At 39.7% G+C, this 22182-nt stretch overlaps 1 protein-coding gene and 1 long non-coding RNA gene across 3 annotated transcripts in view; one reads left to right on the forward strand and one right to left on the reverse strand.

Annotated features, from left to right (window-relative positions):
* LOC110064662 (uncharacterized) lies at positions 1-15673 on the forward strand. Its single transcript, XR_002298348.2, has 3 exons — positions 1-357; positions 454-563; positions 11158-15673. It is a non-coding gene; the product is annotated as an uncharacterized LOC110064662 (long non-coding RNA).
* LOC110064678 (uncharacterized) overlaps positions 14184-22182 on the reverse strand; it is a 14854-nt gene continuing 6855 nt past the window's right edge. For both annotated transcript variants that reach the window (XM_089274671.1, XM_089274670.1), the window contains exon 4: positions 14184-20242. In XM_089274671.1, the coding sequence (XP_089130797.1) occupies positions 20100-20242 (143 nt within the window). In that variant the 3' untranslated portion in view covers positions 14184-20099. The remainder of the gene's footprint in view (positions 20243-22182) is intronic.

Below are 22182 nucleotides of genomic sequence, written 5' to 3' on the forward strand. Positions count from 1 at the left end.
ATTGTAATCTTTTTATTGTTTGTTTTTTATTTTTAGAATTGTAGAATATCTTTGTGCGAAGCGACTGCGATTCTCTCGTTATGCTAGTATGTTCTATACAAATTGATAATAAATTAATTTATAATTTATTAAAATAAATCCTAAAAAAAACTGATTGCAGAAATCGCAGGTTATTCCGCACGCGCGCCAAAACAAAGAGCCAGATAGCGGCGCTTAGGCAGGCTATAGCTTATAGCCATGGAGTTCCCTCCCTCCCCTCCCCATTTACCCTGATATTTCCCACGGGTCTTTGCAGGTGTCGTGTCCTCGCTGCCATTTTGCATGTGGGCAAGGGACGTGCTACAGCGACGTTCAAAGGTTTGTTATTTGTGCATGTTTTAAAGCGGCTTGATCCAGTGAAATACTTGATGTGAGACATTAGGTAACTTTTTTTTCCCTTTTAATACATGTCAGAGCATAGTTAGTAAAGTAGTTTGTCTCCTCTACTAACTATGGTCAGAGGCAGGAGGAGGAATGAGGAGACGTTTGGCTTGTTGATTAATGCGGTGCTCTGCGGGATGCAGGTAAGCTGTCTAAACTTTAATAGTATAAACTCACAAACTTTAAAATTTACAAGGTGACTGCGTTTCAGTTTGATTTAATGTAAGCTTAAACTACTTGAACGGGTATAATATATACGCGTTGGTAGAAAAACAAAGCGACAAATTCTATGCCTGCCAACTTTCACACCTTTTGGCGTGAGTCTCAAGCTTGAAGTTCGAACTCTTACGCGATCATGGGATGTCTGTAAAACGAAGACCTCTAAAAACGATCCCAAGACCCCAAAAACGCTAAAACGAAGACCCCCGCTAATTTTCTAAGGCATTTTTGCTCCTTTTTCCGGCCAATTTTGAGGTGTCAACATGGTGTTAAGGTGGCTCGTACCAGTTTTCAGGTTTTTGACGGCTCATAACTTTGTAAGAATAGAACGAAAAGGCAGACCAGGGCCACTGAAATATTTTTGTAGGTTTGGATTACATAATTTATACTTGACCTAAAAAAAGCTGTCATTTTGCTGTCAGCAGTTACCATGGCAACATTCCAAAAGGATTTTCCAGACCTGATTTTTCGCTTATGTCACTAATAACTAAAAAATTAACCCAGTGTCCCCCGAGTGTTTTTTAATCAATAGCTTTTGGCATCTGAAAATGAAAATGCAGAACAATTTTAACATAATTTTACGGAGCCGATTTCTTGTAAACTTGTAAAAACAACAATTTGCACAATTTTCCTTCCATATAATTTTTTATATTTTTTCTGACGTTTCCTCCAATAATAATATTATATTGAAACAATAAGAAGAAGGGGTCACCGGACTTGTTTTCATGTAAAAGCCTTCACGAGTTTCGTTATTTCCACACGTGTAGACACGCTTTCAAAAATCCAGACTTTATAAGATCAGCAGATGTTCATGAGCTGTTTTGACTACCGCTGACATCTTTGTGTGCCCGTGCGGGCGAGTGGGCTCCGAACAGGCGTTTTATTTTGTTTGCTGCTAAAACATTTTTTGGTATTAGGTGTAATTCTATTAAGTTGTAAGTAAAGGCAGACCATGTTAAAAATATGGACCAGTTCGAAAAACTGAAAGCAGCGAACAACGAGTGAAAATACATCAATAAGTAAAGATGCGAAAGTTTGCCACACGGATGAAGCTATAGTGATTGTATAAGGCAGGCAAAAAAATCAAGGGAAAAGAGATTATGTAAAAATTTAGGGACTTGACAGCAATAACAGGGATGTTGACAAAGACCCCGATGAATCCGCTATCGGTGAATCGTTGGACTCATTGAGACCCACTGAAATATTATCCATGCACAGTTAACCACGCACAGTTGCTCTGCCGCACTTTCTTTTATTTGTCTTCTTCGCCCACCCACTCTAGCGTTTGTATCCTTTTTTTGTCTTCCCCATTTTGCCAGAGTGACCAGCTTCAAGGAAAACTGAGCTACGGAAAAATTATCTCTCAGCCTTCGGCGCCTTGAGCGCATTGCGAAACACAAGGGTCTTTTGGAGATTCTATTCACCAGGACATTAACGTTAGTAAACTTTCCCTGCACTGATTGGCTCAGTGGAGGGAGCTGTATCTGAGAACCCAGCAACCTCGTTCCCAGGGTCTCTCATCTTACCGCCCCCTGGAGCAAGCGAAGAGAGACCCTGGTTGGGTCTGGTCACCTGTCTCCCAGAATCTGGGAGATGACAATTAAATTATTGAAGGGATGAGCGGCCTAGTAGGAATTTTGTCTATACTTAGCCCACGGGAGTGCGGTATGTGTTGTCACCAAAGTAAACCAAGAACGATATGATGTTCTGCGGCAATGTCGATCTGGCGCTAATATTCTGTGAACACCGAGGAAAACTTATCCATCATTTGATAGCGGAAACTCAAGTCGCTTAAGGTTGTATGGTTCAGTGAAGGATGTTACATATTGTGAAAATCTCCTCAAGAATGCGAATGGAGAATTGCACACCGCAGCAGAGGCTGTGTATGGAAGATCTTTGACTCATTTTTACCTCAGAATGAAGTGTAGGTCTTGTAAACAGCGATTAAATAATTTTAGAGAATTCAGGGCCTTTTAATTGATCACTGAAAACCAAAGTCACTTCGAGTTTGAAAGGAGCAAAAGGGTGAAAAGATTTATTGAAGTGTCACCGCGCCGTCAGTGCCCTGAACTTTGCAGAGCGTGAAGGATAATACAATAAACTCATGGTGGTATGCATTTTGCTGTCATTGCCGATAAACTGGATTTATCTTTGACCGAAAGGAGGCTAGAAAAAGAAAAATATAATTTTTATTGTGTCGTTAATAAAGAAGTATACGTGACTCCAATGGTTCGTGACAATTGTGCACATTCTCATTTAATTTTCGATCTCTCAACCTCTCTTTGCTTCAAGCGTGTTTCTGAGGGGCACTTTTTATGTCGTGTTATTAGAAGAAATGGAAAATATAAGTAGAGTGGAGTCATTTGATTGTGTTACAGCATATTTTTAGAGGTTGTAGGTCTGCATGGTTTCCACTGTTAACTGCACGTCGTTTCTCAGAGTTTGACACCTCTGTAATTTGCCATGCCATGCTTATACTTTGTTTAGGTTTGTTTCTATTTTAAGGCTCTAAGTATTGGTTCTCCAGGTACAAAGATTAAAATATTCTGTGAACATATTTGCTTACTTGCATTCTATATTGTGATGCCGCAGGTAACGCCGGGCCCGGCTATTTGATTAGAACTGTTTTCAAGCACAGTACGTTGCACGAATATCATGTTTGTCTTCGTCCAGCTTTTCTTCAGAGACTGCCGTAGCTTTACTTTGAGAACACTATACGTTTTCTTAGAGACATTCTTATGTTTTTTTGCATCAATTTGACCGAGTGCATTCAAAGAAGAAACGACAATTACTATTGGATGAAACTGCGCTGCTTGACGTCTCCAGTTGAAATATGACTGACTTTCCATAAATCCAGTGGGTAAGACGGCAACACTGAAAATCGCAACCACTAAATTGCCTTAAGACAGACTTGCTTAACCTTTAGGTAAACGTTGGAATAGATAGTATTCGAAATTTCAGCCTGAAAGCTAAGTATTGATAAACGCTGTGGGTAATGGCAGTTGCAGCGCAATACATTCGACAAAGCTCAACGCGACAAATTGCTGATTACAGAGGACCCCTCCCTGATGTTCTCAATTGTCAAAGTGGCACGTGACCAGACCCAATCAGGGTCTCTCCTCGCTCGCTCCAAGGGGGGGGGGGGGGGGGTAAGATGAGAGACCCTGGGAATGAGGTTGAGAACCCAGTTGAATGTGTTTGTGGGCGGAGTTTGTTTGCAAAGCAGAAGATTTTTCTTACGCTTCCTTCTCAAATAATTTTTTTTGCTTAAAGCAGACACTTTAAAGAGTTATAACTCAAAGGGAATTTGTTCAATTGCCCTCAAATTTGGACAGTAGCTAGTTTAACATATAAACTACAAAAACATGTTGGTGAATTGTTAATTTCGAAATATATTTTCTTCAAGAGCGATTTTTGTACGATCACTCTACATTTTTTTAATCCTATTTTGAAAATGTTCTGTAACTTTTTACTGCAATTGAATATGGCAAAACGCAGACACGTTTTTTAAGTGCTTTGGGCCCTGAAACTCGAGGAAAAAATGAAACTGGCAAAAAAAAAATTGTTTTGACTTGTAGCTCTTGAAAGGTGATTCGGGCGCTCGCATTTAGTGGTCATGAAAAATTCGACAATTCATTTTATTTCAAAATTCTTGGAATAGTTTGATAGCCAGCTCTATAAGCTTTAATTTGATATAGGGATTTAGGTGTCTACCGTTTAAACTCTACGTGCTACATCGCTTGCACGCAAGACACCCCTGAAGGTATACCGTAACCTTAAGAAAAAACCGTGCTGTCAAAGCTGCTCAAAGTAACCATTTAAGTTTACGTTGCGTTGAAATCCACCTTCGAAGGATTCACTCCAAAAGATGCCGCTTGGAAAACTGAATTTTCTGCATATGTTATTTCTCAAAAACGAAGTGCAAAAACAATTAACACTAAACAACAAAATCAATTATGCAACAATGCTCTTCGTGTCAAAACAAGTCAGTCTGCCAAAAATTAGCTCGATCCTGCAAAAAATGAAAACTGGCCCAAAAAGCGATACACACCCTGTTTGTATGAAATCCTTCAATTATCCCAATAAAGTATTATTGACAAAATAGTAAATGTTTTGAACCCAGGAGTATCAGTAGTTCGTATGGTGTGATCGTCCGGCTGAGTGTAGTTCTGAAAAGAACTGTTGTTGGTGACTGACGTTTCAACATCCTGAGCGGAAGTCATCTTCAGAGTCAAGTGAATAGTGTTTGTCAGTCGATGATGTTATAAGTCTGGTCCGTTGAACGCGATTGGTCAGTATAGCCATAATGGTATTGGCTGAAAGACTCGTGTGAAGTTTGTCATCAGTCATTGGTGGCTTTCGATCTGTCTATTGTTAGGTATTGTTAGGTCTGATGCCAACAATCATATTAACCAGCAACAAACCACAACATTGACTAGGACTCTGCTCAGTGCTTAACCTACAGTACAAACTATTTTCAATGACTGACTCTGGAAAGCTGGTACACTAACCTAGAACAAATGCCTCTTAACAGATGTCAACAACTACCGGCGCCCTACAAACGACTTATCCATGACGGAAATGAAACTGACAAACGGACTTCTAACAGACCGACTTAACGATACACGGACCAAAAACCGACCTATTTGACTAACAATGGACGGATCGAAACCCACCAATGACTGATGACAAACTTCACACGAGTCTTTCAGCCAATACCATCATGGCTATACTGACCAATCACGTTCAACGGACTAGACTTATAACATCATCGACTGACAAACGCTATTCACTTGACTCTGAAGATGACTTCCACTCAGGATGTCGAAACGTCAGTCACCAACAACAGTTCTTTTCAGAACTATACTCACCCAGACGATCACACTATACGAACTATTGACAAAATGTCCAGTTAACAACTGCATCGCAAAATGGAGGCTGGGTGCCTGTGATATCCAGGAGCTTCCACTATTGGCAGCCAGCTCCTAGATGGAGACTGCTCCCATGGCTGGCAAATCCTGGCAAGCCAGCCATGAGCCCCCACGCAGAAGGGAGAGCAGGCACCCGTCACACTGTGTGAACAGTGGAAAAGAGGGAGGGAAATGGGAGGGAGGGAGGAAGCCTTGAAGATGAGGTCCCATGAACTGCCACGCAAATAACACGCTAGCGCCTGTAACGCTAAACACACTTCAGTCAAAGAGCACATGGGATCTGGCGCATGCCCATGTATGAAACGCTACTGACTCCAGACAACACTGGCGCTCTTTGTTGTTAACTCCGTTAAATTGCATTTAACTGCATTTAACAACTGCATCGCAAAATGGAGGCTGGGTGCCTGTGATATTCAGGAGCTTCCACTATTGGCAGCCAGCTCCTAGATGGAGACTGCTCCCATGGCTGGCAAATCCTGGCAAGCCAGCCATGAGCCCCCACGCCAAGCCGGAGGACCTCCGAGCAGCGCGCTAGCCAGCTCGGAGAAGAGGGGCTCATGGATGGGGAGGCCAGAGCCCCGAGAAAAATGCCCAAATCCGTAGGCACCCAGTAACTGGCAAATTAGTGACAAAAATCTAAGAACTGATGTCGAGCCGAAGCATAAACTTGGCGAGTAGACGGTGCGAGGCCATTGGTCAAATAGAACTGGCATTTATCTGTCAAATTACGGGCAGCTGAGCCAGCAGCGTTAACGGAATTGGAGTCGCCCCAGGAGCTGCATGAGGAGCAAGATGATGGAAACGCTGAAAATCAAAACGAGATAAGGCATCAGCAATCGAGTTGTCTTTACCTGGCGTATGAGAGGCAGTAAAGGCAAAGGAATGTCGGGCTGCCACAAGTGACAAGTGACGGAGAAGAACCATCACGTTCGGATCCTTCGTGGTGCCCGAACGCAAAACACTAACGACTGCCATGTTGTCGGAGCAGAACTCAACTCGTTTAGAAGCCCATCGGTGGCCCCATAGGGAAGCTGCAATAACCACTGGAAACAACTCTTTGCAGGCAATTGCCAAGGGATGCTGAACAGCTGACCATTCACCCACAAACCATTCATGATCACAAATTGCACCATAACCCCGAGCACCAGCAGCATCTGAGGAAACGTAAAATTCAGGCAAGGTCGCCCACTGTGGGGAAAGCAGGAAACTGAGACCACCCCAAGAATGGAAAAATTCTCGCCACCAATGAAGGTCTAAGCGAAAGTCTTGGTTGATCCTAATTGGGTGGCTATCACGTCGAAAGGCTGACAATAAATTGATCGTGCGTCTCAAGAAGGTACGCCCCTGAGGAACTACTTTACATGCGTGTTGGAGATTGCCAGTGAGAGATTCCAGCTCCTTCCGTGTGCAATGTTGTTTGAGGGACCAGGCTTCCAGAAGTGCAGCAATACGATCAAACTTATCCTGCGGCAGACGGGCCTGAAGTGAGAGAGAATCGAGCTCAATACCGAGCACAGTTAAACAAGTGGATGGCCCCTCCAATTTGTTCGGGTGAAGAGGAATACCCACTTTTTAAATAGCTTAACACAAGTATCAATATTGTTCTGGCAAACAGGTGAGTTAGGAGGGCCCAATGTATGGAAGTCATCCAGGTAGTGTAAAAGAAAATTCACATTATAATTGTGTTTGAGGATCCACTCGAGCATATCTGCAATGGACGAGAAGATGAAAGGAGCAGAGCGTAGTCCAAATGGAAGCGCCATATCAATAAAATATTTCCCACGCCACTTCATACCAAGTAGGTAACGATCATCAGAATGGACAGTGACATTACGGTAAGCATTTTCCACTTCGAACTTTGCCAACAGCGTTCCTCTGCCGTGAAGCATGATCCCATCGATGATATCATCCACCTTCATGTACTGCACTGAAAAGGGGTTCTTTTGGAATGCCATCATTGACACTATGGCCTAAAGGACTAGACAGATCCAAGATAAGCCGCCATTTTCCAGGCTGGTACTTCTTCGGGATAATTCCAAAGCGACTCACATGGAGGTTTGGGATAGGGGCTATAGCAAAGGGGCCAGCTACACGGCCTTTGTCGAGTTCCGTGAGGAGATACTGGTCGATGACTGAAGGCTGAAGGGATGCTGAAGGCATATTTTTATTCTCCGATTTTAAAGATACCGCCCGAGGGTCAAAACCCAGCTGAAAACCATTTGTGAGACCTGAAATCACGTACTCCACTTGCGTTTGGTCGGGGTAAGAACACAGTTCATGCCGAAGTTCCTCCGCGTCTATGGGGGTTACTCTGGATGGGGGGGACCAGGTCTTGTTGCGGGGCGCCCAAAATGGACAAAGAACAAGAGGGCAAAGCATGGTGTGCCACTTCGGAGGGCATGTCATTGCCAAAAGCATCTTGTGGTGCAGGAACAACAACATTAACAGGAACAGGAATCAAAAAATTTGAAAAGGAAACTGAACAAGATGAATGTACGCTATTTACATATGGTTTGGATCCCACTTCAACGCCGCAGACGTTTGCTTTGGGATGGGGGAGTTGACTGGGAGCGCCGGTAGGAAGAGGTTGAGGCCCAAAATGGACAGTTGACACGTGAATGATCACCTTCACATTTCTCACAGCGATGGAGGTACCGGCATTGACCAAAGGTCCAGCGACAGGTGCCATCATTCCAAGATCGGCAAAAGGTGGATGAACCGGCTATCGAAATTGAAGCTGAAGACGAAGTGGTTGGCTGCTGGCTTGACTGGGGAAGAGGTGACGAAAGAGTATGGAAGTTGTACAAATCATGGTTCATGTGAGACCAGTCCACCAAACCTGCAGCAGCTGCGTCCTTGCGGAATGCAACATCGTAATGGAGCCAAGCCTTCCCAGGGAACTGGCGCGACGTCTTGAGAATTAGCAGCTTGTATTGTGTCATGTCCTGCCATCTGGAAGAATGAGCACAGCAGAAGATCCACGAGTACACAGTAAATGCTTCAACCCATGTCACGATATCAGTGATCTCTTGCACCCTTTTCTTGGAAGAACTCACGAGAAGTTTGCCATCAAGGTACGTTTGGGGCTCTGTCTCCTGGGCTTTCAAGTTCTCTGCTAGCAAGTCAGCAAGATCCACAAATTGGCCAGACCTAATTTTTGTCACCAGCTTCTCCGGGATAGGGGAATAACCGGGGCCAACAACAAACGGCCTATTCAGGGATGTTGAGGTAGAGGCGATGGAGGAATTAGAACCAAAGGAGACCAATGGCGTGAAAGACTGGTTGGAAGATGGCAATCCATTCGCAGCACCACGAGAACCAAACAACGATGGCGAAGATAAAGAAGAATTGCCTAACGTGCAGTATGTTGAAATAAAGGGAGGAACGACCAAATTACCTGAGGACTGGCCTGCAGAAGAAGGCAGTGGTTGGTTAATGACAACAGAACCGGATGACGTCGTGCCCGACGCCGCATTTCCCGCTGTCGAAGAACTCGATGAGTGACTTTGCAAAGCCGCCAAAATGCGAGGTAACGTATCCCCCAAGGCTTGTGAAAACGCTTGACTGAGGTCCTGTTGAGAGAGGACGAAGGAGGGCGGAGTGGACACCGGAGTCGAAGAAATGGGAGGACGTACGACCGAAGAGGGAGAATCGGCTGAAGAAGAAAGCTGACTTGAATCCAACATGGCGGCCACACTGTTGTTTGTTGCACGACGATGTGCCATACCAAACGAAAGAAACAACGGCAAGATTCGAAAAAACGAAGAACGAAGAACAAATAATGCACACGCTACTCCGGGAGGAAGCCTTGAAGATGAGGTCCCATGAACTGCCACGCAAATAACACGCTAGCGCCTGTAACGCTAAACACACTTCAGTCAAAGAGCACATGGGATCTGGCGCATGCCCATGTATGAAACGCTACTGACTCCAGACAACACTGGCGCTCTTTGTTGTTAACTCCGTTAAATTGCATTTAACTGCATTTAAACTTCTGGTTGGTCTCTGAACTGATTTATTCATTGCCTGTGTACATGTAATTGTTTATGATAGCAAATCAACTAGTAGAACTGGCATGGTGATTGTCTGGCAAACAGGCTGACTAGCAGGTTAACTCATTGATAAACTGATATGTAGACTATTTGACATACTGACCAGGTGAACTTCTGTAGCAATGAAGTAAGTAGCAATGAGTGCTTCCCTTGGGCAGTTTGTTAAGCAATTGTACAGGGCAAGCAAGGTGATTGAGTGACTAACTGACTGACTGAAAACTGGCAACTGAATATACTAACAGATAAAATGATTGGCTGAATTGCAGACAGACACTGACAGACCAACAGATCAACAGACAGGGAGACAGACAGACTGGCAGACAGACTGACTGACTGACAGACTGACTGACTGACAGACAGACAGACAGACAGACAGATAAACTGACCGACTGACTGACGTCATAGCTGACTGATTCACAGACTATTTGAGATCATGTCAACAAGACATCAACACTGTGTTGACTAAATTCCCTCTTAGATAACTGAAGGCCATACAGGGGTGTTCTTGTGATGCGTGATTAGCTGATTTTATTTTCCGTGAAAATTGAATTTAGGAAATTATTCTTCGTGATCTGTGACTTGGTTTTGCGTGACCTGTGAAGAACTTGAATTGGCAACTGATATAGAGTGTGTGTATTGTCATGCAATAGAAAATAAAATCAAAAACCATATTTGTTGAAATGTTCCGCGCAAAATTATAGAGCCTACTATGGAGCCGCCATGTTGGAGGACCTCCTTAGTCCTCCAATATGGTGGACAGAAAGTAGTGTAAACATCCGGAACTTACTTTGGCTATCTAGACAACTGATTTTCTGAACTGAACCAAAAAACATTTACACATTCCTAATAACTTTTCCTAATACTTTAACTCCTAAAATGGCTAAAAATTATGAGATAAGTGTATATTTTTCGACAAACGTGATCTTAGCTTCATGTCACGCACTGCCATAACTCCAAAATTCAAAATGTGCTGGTTTCAAAACAAAGGATGCTATTGAGTTGGAAAGTTGTAAACAGACATAAATTTAGTTCCTCTTACCTCTGTATGCCTGGTGAGGATAAAACCTTTAGTCTTGGATTTGAGAATTTGATGACGTCACATGCACACACTCTGTTCAAGATTTAATCACTCTATTCTACGTGATTTTGAGACGCAAGTCCTCCAGAAGATTTATTAAGACTGAAAACATCAAATGTGACCTCAGTATAATTATTGTAACATTTCATAAGGCATCTGAAACAACCAAGTAACAGACCTTTCCTTGATGTCCTTCACTTGATTTTCAAAAAATTGCGCATGACCTAGTAACAATGTTTAGAGTGTAAGGGCAGGTTATTAAAGAGAGTGCCTTGCTTGCTGATTTTTGTGATTCAGGAAAATGAAATTTTGATATCCATAATCTGGGATTCGCTATTTTTTCCATTCATGAACTGTGTAACCCTCTTAAGTGTAACGTTAAGTACATGGTAATAATTATAAAACCTTGTATAAAATTATCTCTTAGCCTGACAAATAAGTTTTCTTTCTTTTCCAGATCAGGTGCCAACAGGGACAAAGTGGACTAAATCTTCAAGCATTTATCTTAAGAAGGGCTGCATGTTCTATTTTGCAATCCAACACTTGGGTGAACCAGGTAAACAAAGCTCTTGAATAAGCCAAGTTCTGCTCTGATTATTTGACTTCAGACATGCAGTTTGTGCCTTGATTATTTACCCAATGAGTAAGAAAGGCTATTATGTCACACTCTTTTAAACCAATCATCCATGAAATTGTTAAATTTATCTTCTGCAACCAAAAGGGATGTTCAAAAGTAAGATGTTCTTTCAGGATTAGATTGCGTTTTCACCTTCAAAGAAAATTGTTAAATTGGCAATTGTATAACTTAATGAGTAATTGGGCTGCAGTACCAATTGACTGGCTGATTGACATTGTTAAAGTGCATGTAGCCGTGGTCTATCCCGTTTGTTTTATACATTAACAATGGGAGAGAATTCCAGGTAAAAGTGAGAGAAACCAAAATTTCATTCTGTGGAAATGATCCTGAAACTGGCACAGTAAACCTCGCAGATCCAAACTATAATAACTCAAACATAAAAAGAATGACTGACTGACTGATCGCATGACTGACTGTCTGACAAACTGACTAATGGATTAACACAGACTAAGAAACTGTTGACAGACTGACTACTGACTGACTGATTGACTGACTGCTGACTGACTGATTGATGGACTGACAGACAAACAGACTGACTGACTGACTAATTGATTGACTCATAACTGACCGCCTGATTGGCTCATTACTGACTGATTGACTCATGACTAACTAACTCACTAATTGACCCATGACTCTCTTTTTGACTTACTGAGGCTTTATTGACTGACTGAATGATGGACTCATAACTAGCCTGCGAGTAGGCTTATGCTGGAGCACAAGTGTGCGCGGCATAGCCACCAGTGCGAAATCGAGCCATGAGATGAAAAAGTCACTTTCTTGGTACCTCTTCATCAGACTCCTTCCCACCGGATCTGTTTTCCACTCATGAGCATGACTTAAAGGTGAGCCTGCTTGCAGGCTAACTCATAACTGACTCACTGACTTTTTCAGGACTGCTGACTGACTCACTGAGTGACTGCTGATGGACTGCTAGTGGACTGACTGATTGACTGCTGACTGACTGACTGACTGACTGACTGACTGACTGACTGACTGACTGACCAACTGAATGGCTCTCATTGAGTTATTCATTACGGTCTGATTGGCTGCTGATGGATTGACTGATGGACTGTCAACTGACTGACTGATTGACTGCTGAGAGACTGCTGAGTGACTGCCTGACTCACTCAATTACCAATGGACAGAATCTGTGATTGGCCGATTGACTGACCAACGGTTTAAACTGATTGGCAGATGATGTATTGAACTTCGGTATATATATGATACATATGATACATATATATGATACATACAACATTTTAAAAGAAAATTATTAAAAGATAAAAATATTAAAAAGTCACTGAAGAAAACTCTTGGTACAGTACATTGCATGTCTGAAGTATTAAACACAGCCAAACCTTTCTAAATGACCACCTTGTGGAAAGTGACCCGCAGGAAGTGGTGCATCTCGTGTCTGAAATGTGACTACTTTCTAAAAGTCCTAAATTGTCTCGTGCAGCGAAATTATTGGAAGAGGAATTTATCTATAATTTATAAGCACCACATTGGTTTGGCAAAGTGCACAGGAGGTCACCTTTGGATTGGTTTGACTGTATCTCTATTTACTGTAAACCTTGATGGGTACGTTTCTCAAAGCATTTCCTCTCTTCTCCGCCAGTATACCTTCAGAGGCCTTCAAAATCTTAAACGAAATGCACATTCAAGATTGTAGCAAAATTTTTCGAAATTTTCGCTTTTGCTCTACATTGTCTAAAAAATCAAGTCTGTAAATATCATTTTCTAAAACGACGGATGTTTACTATTGCGTGACTGATTAACTTCATGTTACGAAAAGAACCTAATAATGTCACGCAAGATGAAAAATGCAAGTGCATGTAGAGAAGTCTCGTGGAGTTAAGATCTTCAGCTAAAGCAGACGAACTCTTTAAGAAGCACCTACAAGATAGAGATAACAGTATTTAATCGCAAAAGTTAAAACTATTTGAATTTTGATCTGTTAATATGCAAAAATTTACTCGTTAAGTGCAAGCAGCATGCAGAAATTTGCATGTCTTGTTTTTATGATTTCAAACCAGTTGTCTTAAGCAGAATTAGAATTACAGTTTCACGGTTCTTTTGAATGAATTTCTTGATGTTGTATGATCGGAAATTACAGAATTGAAAATGCACTTGAAAATACGCTGTAGTTGATGTATTTCCCGTGCGTACAACAAATACATTTCAGAGCCATTTCTATTTGTCTTGAAAGCAAATATAAGCCGGCAAAACATCAATATAGTAATATTGACACGGTTGTGAATTTTCTCGGGTTTTTCAGCGATTATTTAGAAACCATTCTTTCATTGGAGAGGTTTTGGGAAACGTACTCTGAGGCAGTCCCAAGAGTGATGAGCATATTATTTCTCCTTACAATATTCATATATTTGAAAATCATCAACTCGGGATGTTGTCTTGATACCAAATTCTCAAAAGAAAAATCACGTTACTTGGGGCAATTAGTAAGGAGAATTGATGTGTTCAGCTTAGGACTGAAACACTTGTGTTTACAGTAACTGAGGTCTTGTTAAAACTAAGCGGTACGATTCCAGACTGGTTTTAGTAAACGGTTTCTTTCTGTTCGAATGTACGCCACAGATATGTTTAAATTTTAAGTTAGGCTTTAAAACAATTCGGTGCAAATTCTCTAAATGTATTTCATTCGTTTGAAGTACTTAAAAGACGTATCTGTGGCGTACTTTGACATAAGAAGCGAGCAGTTTACTAAAACTAAGTGTTGATGGTACTGCAACGTTTTATCAAGACTTTTCCAGAACTTGGCTTATTCTTGGTGAGTTTATCTGGTTCACTCAAATGGTTGGATTGCAAAGCTAGTAAAACAACACGGATAGAAGGATAACAACATTTTATTGAAAGAAAAATTGTCTCTATTGTCCATTACTTTTATTGAGAAAAAAAATAATAAAAAAAAATTATCTAGCCAATCTTGTCCCTGCTCTTTGGGTTGCTTCCACTCTGCCTCTCTAAGTCGGTGTTGATTCTTTAGTCCTCATTTAATATTCCAACTTTGAAATCCTGGTCTGTTTTATCTGATCCTTTCATCCAAGCCGGGGACAGGTAGACACTTGAAAGAGTTGACCGTTTGCTCCCAAATGGGGTGGACAGCGTAAAGGAAAGTGAGAGTTTGCTTCCCATGCCTTCGGGGTTTCAGTCGTAATTTGCCACAATGCCCACTCAAGTAATTTTGGAATTAATGAGTTGTAAAGTAATTAACATGCCAAATTCGTAATTTGGTTCAAGATGCTAATCCGCAAGTCAATGCATCGCAAAAATTAAAGATTTGACAATAAGCTCGCCCTCCCGGAGTATTTTGGATGAAAACCCATTTAAGTTGGAAATGTCCGCAACCTGGACAAGAAAAACTGAAGCGCTAAAGTATGGCGCTCAATTTCAGTGCATCACCGTTGAAATCAAAGAAAGATTTGAACACAGAATCCGCCAGTCTGACCTCCGACCAAACCTCCGACCGACCGTCAGTCCACAAACTTCACCAAAGAGCACAAGTCACTAAAAGTCTTTCATCTGTGAAGCTACCGATGTCAAGTTTCTCTCCTTAATTTGGATGAAAGAAATTGGCCGATTATTAGAAAAAAGCTTTAGTTTTGATTTAAAAATAAAAAGATTGCAAAGGGTTTTAGTTTGTTATGCTTATTCAGCTTGTTTGTTTATTGTCGTATTTCATATCACGTGACGTTACTCTGGAGAGTTGTTTATTCAAATGCAAATCCAATTCCCGCGCGAATGAGTGATCAATTAGAAAGACAATTCTCCAGGGAACATACGTGATCTGAGACGAGCAATTAACGTACGAAGCTGAGCGGGTCTTGTTATTTGAAAACTAAACCAAACTAAAGATTTAAGCCGAACCTCTGCTAGCAATGTTAAAAATTTTGGAGTAAGTAAGAGCTTAAGTTATGTTGTGCTTAAGAATTAAGTTAAATATTCATGTGCGCGTTGATTTAAAACTAGAAAATTGCTGACTAATAAATTTTGTCGCGATTGTTTTTATTTTAATTTGGCCGACTTTTGGCTTGAAATGGTTTTAAAATTCATCTTGACTCAATAATTTCCACTGCAAAGGTTTAAAATATTGTTGTTTATTAATCTAAAATTCCCATTCCAAGAGATTGTAGCGTCCTTCGCATCCGTGACTTCTCTGCTCACACAATTTCTTGCCTCACTTTGTGGAGGAGCATTTAGTTAATTCTACTGGATTTTAGTGGAAAAGAAATTAAACCCAACCCCCAAAAAACACCCCCTCAAAAAATGTTTATGATCATGAATTTTTATTGCTATTGGAAAAAAAAAAAAAAAGAAATGCTATATTGATTTAATTTATATCTATTTAAGGAGAAAGTTTTGAATTCCTGTTTAATTGGCTCGGTTGGTTAGAAATTGAATAAACTTAAGTGCTTAACTCAATGCAAAGTGTTTCAGAATTGCTCCTCGACAGACTACTTAACTGTTAAATGAAATGCCGCCGTTTTATTTAACAGTTAACAAGCCTAACAACGAAGAATTATTCTTCAACACCTATCATATATCAGTTTCTATTAAACCTCTACTTGACAAATAAGCTATAAAACACTCCAGAAACTTGAGGAAGACTAGGCATCAGCTGTCAGCAAAAGGATTCCTGGGATTGTTTTGGTAACTAGCATGGGCTATTAGTTGATGGTTACCAAGGCAACCATTGACCATTCACAGCTCATGTTGGTTACCATGGCAATCCCAGAGACCCTAGTGCCAAACAGCTGGTGCTTACTAGTCCTCCTTAGTTTGTGAAGTGTCAATTAAACTAATGAAAGGAATTTTTCGAATATCAAAAATTAATATGTTATAAGTTCAATGAAAATGAAAACAGAGAATGAAAACAATTAAGTTCATGATGTTAAATTTGACAAAAAGGAAAATGAAAATTTAATATAATGCTTAGTAATAATTTGTTTTTTCAAAAGATGTTTTGTTTATAATTGGGTCTATAAGATTTAACTTTATTATTTTAAAGTTAAAGTTTATTTTTTAATAAAAACTAGAAAAGAGAGAAAACCTGACCCAGTAGCAACCACAATCAGAGAGACCCCCAGTGACTCAGCTCAATTTAATGTCATTTGTGAAAATCCAATCAGGTCAGACCGATGAAATTCAGTGATCTCCCCTGTCTATGCTTTCTCTAGAGATGCACCTTCCTTGAGCCCCACAATTTAGCACTCCTGTTTTACGTCCTCAGTTGTGGAACATTTCCTGATACATTGACTGCAAACAAGCATCTTGCTAGGCCGAAATTGATGATGTGGTATTGTGACAAATTAAGTGCAACCCTAAAGACATGAAAAGCAAATTCTCACCTTCCTTCACACTGTCCACCCCACTTGAGAGCAAACGGCCAACTCTTCTAAGTGCCCAACTGTCCCCAGCTTGAATTACAGGATCAGATAAAGTTTCCCAGGATTTCTCAGTTGGAATATTTCAGAGGACATCAGAAACACACACCTTCTCAGAGGCAGAGCTTCCACAACCCAGCAGGGACGTGATTGGCTAGATTTGAATATGACCAATCTTCGGTCTTGATGTGTGTGCCACCTTCTGTCCTGGAATTAAATAAGATCCTAACAACTTAATTAGTAGATACATGCAAGCTCATTAGCATTATCAATAGACTAATATAGAAAAAACTTGGTTCTTTCTAAGTGATGGAAGTCCAGAAAAAAAAAGCCAGAAACCTTAACCACGAGCAGGCTGCATTCAGGGTACTGAGCATAAAAAGAATTTCTTGTCCTAAAAAATCACGAGAATTTTTTGGAGCAACCGAGAAAGCCCAGGAGTGTAGTCCTGATAAATTCTGAGAATTTTTTGGAGCAACAGGGAAATCACTGAAAAAGTTTAAAGGAAACCTTAGAGAACCTTCATTGCAACACTAAGAAAGAACCAAGAAACTAGTGCATTAAGCAAGTTAATATACATTGGTTTTCACCAACAATCTGCATTGTGTAGTTCTTGATGAGGATGTAAAATGTTTGTTTATACTGATGTGAGGGAATCAAGATTTGTTTCTAAATAAACAAAAAAACATAGGAACTTAGAAATAAGGTAAAATGCAGACTGTTGATCTAAATGTGCTTAACATTAATATTAAATATCATTGCTAGTCAAGAAAACTGGAACAAAAAATTGAGAGATTGAAGACAAAATGAAAGTAACACTTTCGAAACTGAAAATATCCCAATTCTAAAACAAACCTGAAATGAAGACCTTCAAATTAAATTTTGCTTAATTCTAAATTCTGATAACATTTTGTTTTCAGTAAGACTGACTCTCAAAAACTTTCCTACAAGCAGGTGGTGTCATATTTTCTGGCTTAAGGCCAAGAACATTTGCATTTATTTAACGAAAATTCTGGTAAGTCTTGAAAGTAATCAATGATGTAGACAAGAAGGTAAAAAAGATGGCATGAACTAACCTTGCTTACAGTTAGAAATGCTGTTTTGCTTGAGATAAGTGAATATTTTTGGCTAGCAATAGTTAAAGTTTGTGCTAATGAGCTTGCAGATCCACTTTACTAAGTGTACATTGAGATTGTTCAATTTATAATTAAAAATTTTCCCTTGCTTATGAAATTAAACAACCACCATCAAGCTGCCAAGCACTTTAAAATGGTGAAGATGGATCTAAAAGGAAATTAGTTTTTAACTACTGACTCCCAAAGAAAATTAAATTTCTCTCCTGCACAAGTTTTAAAAGAGATTGTTAATCAAAAACAAACATTTTATAGTTATTTTAAGAAAGCTACAGTACGTAGTAAGGTTGAGTGGCAGCGTGATGTTGATTGTTGCTCGCAAAGAGTTCATTAGTGAAATATTTTTTACTTTTTATGAAAGAAGTACATTGTACACTAAGATAAGAAGTAATCATTTAACAAGCTATCCTTAGGGCCATGAAGTATTAGATTTTGCTAGTTAAATTCTAAGAGTTCCACCAACTAATTTATATTAATTTTTCTTAGCCTGTGATGAAGCACACCCCAATTTGCAAGAGCTGAACATTGAAAAACTGGACATCCTGCATCCTTCTCATAATTAATTTGCTGTAAGTTACTCAATGTGGTTCTAATTTTTAAGGTTACAGATGGAACCTTAGCATATGACCAATAGGATAGTTACCATAATTTATATTTAGTTCCTAGCAGTTTTTTTTCCTGTAAAGATAAACATAACTTTGCAAATTTTTAAATTTGAGTCTTACCAAAAGAATTGAGACTTACAGGTGGCTGCCAAGATCAGTACAAAGCCTCACAACAAAATAATTTACTGGACAGGTGTCTTTCTTGTGTTTGCAAATAATGTGAATTTTGATTAATAAACTCTTGAAATTTAGTTCAAAGTGAGTTTGTTGTTAATGACTCCAATCATTGATCCAATTAATCACATCCAGTGTACATCTATGGTGATATTTAGTACCAAAATGTTTGGAGATAATTTTCCTTTCAGAAAAAGCACTTATTTGAATAATGGTGGCACACACACTTATGTAGCATTAGATAATATTATCTGACTCAATGCTAATCCTTGCATTGGTATGCAGTTTGTTCAGTTACTGTAGTCTGTAAAGTATTCAATTTGGTGATTGTGGTACAGAGTTTGTTAGTTGGTAGTTAAGCCTGCAGTGTAGCAGTGTCAATGACAGTATCTTAGGATTCAATTGAAGTGCTGAAGTCAGGTCTAGCTTTTTAGGTTTGTCCAGCTCAGGAATAAATCATTTGTAAACGTGCAAGTAGTTGTTGATGTCAGATGTCAGTTTCAATCCATCCATTGTAAGTCAAGTTTGTGCTGGTTCTGTTTGAAATTAAAGCTTGTTGGTTGGCTTGATGAGGTCGTGAAAAAGTCATTTGTAAGGTGTAAGTAGTTGTTTTTGTCAGAAGTTGTTGCAGTTTGTGCTGGTTCTGTTTGAAGTTACAAAATAATGTTCAGTTTGCTGGTTGCTTTGTTTGGGTCATGAATAAGTAATAAATAAGTAATGAATAAGTAATAAAGGCACAGTATAAGTGTGTAATTGGTGATGTCAGATAAATGTTGTCAGTTTCAATCCATCTGTTGTTAGTCAAGTCTGTGCTGGTTCTGTTTGAAGTTAAAGTTTGTTGGTTGGGTTGTTGAGGTCATAGGTAAGTCATCTGTGAGGTGTAAAGTTGTCAGTATTAGATGTTGTGAAGTGTCACATCATCTAGTGTAAGTCAAGTTTGTGTCGGTCTTGTTTGAAGTTAAAGTTTGTTGGTTTGTTTAGGTCATGAATAAGTCATTTGAAAGGTGTTACATGTAGTAGTTGTTGGTGTCAGATGTTCTCCGTTTCAATCCATCTATTGTTAGTCAAGTTTATGCTGGGTCTTTTTGAAGCGAAAGTTTGTTGATTGGTTTGCCGAGGTCATGAAAAGGTCACCTGTTGTTCGTATCAGTCAAAAGGTGTTTGTTCTACTAAGTTAGTGACTGTATGAAAGGTTTTTCCTCAGTCTTACTTGCTCCAAACAAGTGCAAGCAGTTTACAAAGAATCAACTAGTTACAAGAGTCTAGTTGAAGACTATGTCAAGCTAAAGAAATAACCAGCTAGCCTGAACAGGGGTTGTGGAACAACAGCTGGGTGAAAAACCTCCCCGTACGTCCACTTGCTCCTGGGAGGAAAACCCCGGGCCAGCTGTACCCCGCGTTCAAAGGCCTCCCGGGCAGGGCCAACTTATTCTAATTAAATAAAGTACTTATGATACCATTAGCCATCTTGTCAACTTGTCTACTAGGTAGCTTGACTCTTTAAGCATCCTCTTTGGTGCCTGCACTCTTGTCTTTTTCCTGGCCTCTGAGTCTGTGCTGTCCTCTGGTGCTTTCTGTCTCGTCCAACATCCTGTGATGAAACAAGCACAGTGATAGGTTATTTTGGAATCCAAACTGAGATTTAGGGAGCCTGAAAGATGTATTTTTTATCACTTGCAAGGGTTTAGCTGTTGTCTTTCTTAACAGCTATGCTTGGATAACAAGTCATTAAAACATGAATACATGTAAAACTGACTAATGCACACTACACAAACTATATTGTTCACTCCATTGATTTTTCACTCTACTGGTAAAAATCTTTCAAGGATCCTCGAGGATCTTCATGAGGATATTATCAAGGATCAAGATCCTCAGAGATTCTGACGAAGATCTTTAAGGATCTTCATAAACTAAACACCCTGTCTGCAATAGGTGTACTGTATACCCAACAAGCATCCTGAGCTTCCAAATTAAATTAGTTCTCAGGGCAGGATTATTGTTCTTGATTCTCAGAGCTACATTTTGCCCCATAAAAAGAATGAAATCCTACAGATGAATGCTAAACAAATTCTTATTTTTATTTAACATATTGATGCCAGCTTTTTTGTGTGTATGTCCTCTTATTAACGATAAAGTGCATCCTAGTATTGTTACAGTAGCTGACGATCCACTTGGCAGTGCTTGTGGATCCACAGTCTTCTTCAAATGATAACAGTGTGATGAAATTTATCATCAGTGAGAGGATATAAAAAGCAATTTATGACAATTCAATTCTGTTATTTTAGGACATTTTAGATACAGAAAGCCATAATAGAAAGCCAAGATGAATTTGTAGGCAAAAGCCATAATAATCAAGTAAAGATGAATTTGTAGGCAAAACTGCAAGGAAACCACAATTTCTTTTAGCCAAAACAATTCCAAAAATCACGTCATAATTCAAACTACATGAATGACACTTGAGGTGGAATTTCTAGAACTTTAACCTAATTTATTCTGTTCAAAAATTCCTGAAAGCCTGCCACACCAAGTTCAGTCCACTTGCATGAGATCAGTATTTTGAACACAGCATAATATAGAGTCCATTCATCAAATTCCAAATTAAAGTTTAACTAACATGTGCTTTTCTCCTTACAGTAGAACCTGATATGGACTTAAAGTCACCTTAAGCAATTTTGGTAATTTTCTCCCGACCCAATTTAGCCTAAGAGAGAGGGAAACGAAGTGCCCATGCTGAATTCAATATTTTCTCACAAAAACAGCATTCAAAGCCACATGTATAGTGCTCAAACTTAACCTAAAAATTACTATTGAAAACTTTTTATTTGTCAACTGTTGGTCGTGTGACTTGACACTTCCATGGTGACAGGTTATCAAGGATAAAAGAATACTATTTGCATGCAATTGTACTGCTTAAACTTCAATCAGGAAATGACAACATTCAAATAATGTGTTGTAAGAAGTTTCGCAAAAAATTTCAAGAATCGCTTAGCTTGTGAAGGACATCATCAGTGTGACTGTTCTCTTATTTGGGGGGGGGGGGGGGTGAATAGGGGTATGCAAATCTGCCAATCTATGGCTTTTTTTCACCAAATCCGTCGATCTGCAAAACCACATACGGAAACAAAAGTGTTAAAGTTCAAACTAGGTAAACTGGTAAATGTGAATGCCATTCATTTGTTAACTTCACACAAACAGTAAAGAGGGTAACATGCTTGACGACTATGACACAGTACAATTCCAATAACAGTCTCACACCTGAGTTTAAATGAGATTCGTCCAAAAATTGAAATAATTTGGGTGAACTCATTAACATACCGACCAAGGCTGAAGAAAGATCTACCATCCAAATCTCGTTTAGAACCCAAGATCCAAATGTCAAGACAGGCACAATCCAGAATCTGTGCTAAAATTCACAGCTGATCCACGATCCACTGTGTTTTCAAAATCCGCAAATCTGCTCGATTTATCACAAAAATCCACAATCTGTGTGCTTTTGAAGATCGATCCGACAACCAATTCACCCCCCTCCTT

Source organism: Orbicella faveolata, unplaced genomic scaffold (genome assembly GCF_042242905.1).
Source record: "Orbicella faveolata isolate gen_17 unplaced genomic scaffold, um_ofav_v1 contig_36, whole genome shotgun sequence".
Lineage (NCBI taxonomy): Eukaryota > Metazoa > Cnidaria > Anthozoa > Scleractinia > Merulinidae > Orbicella > Orbicella faveolata.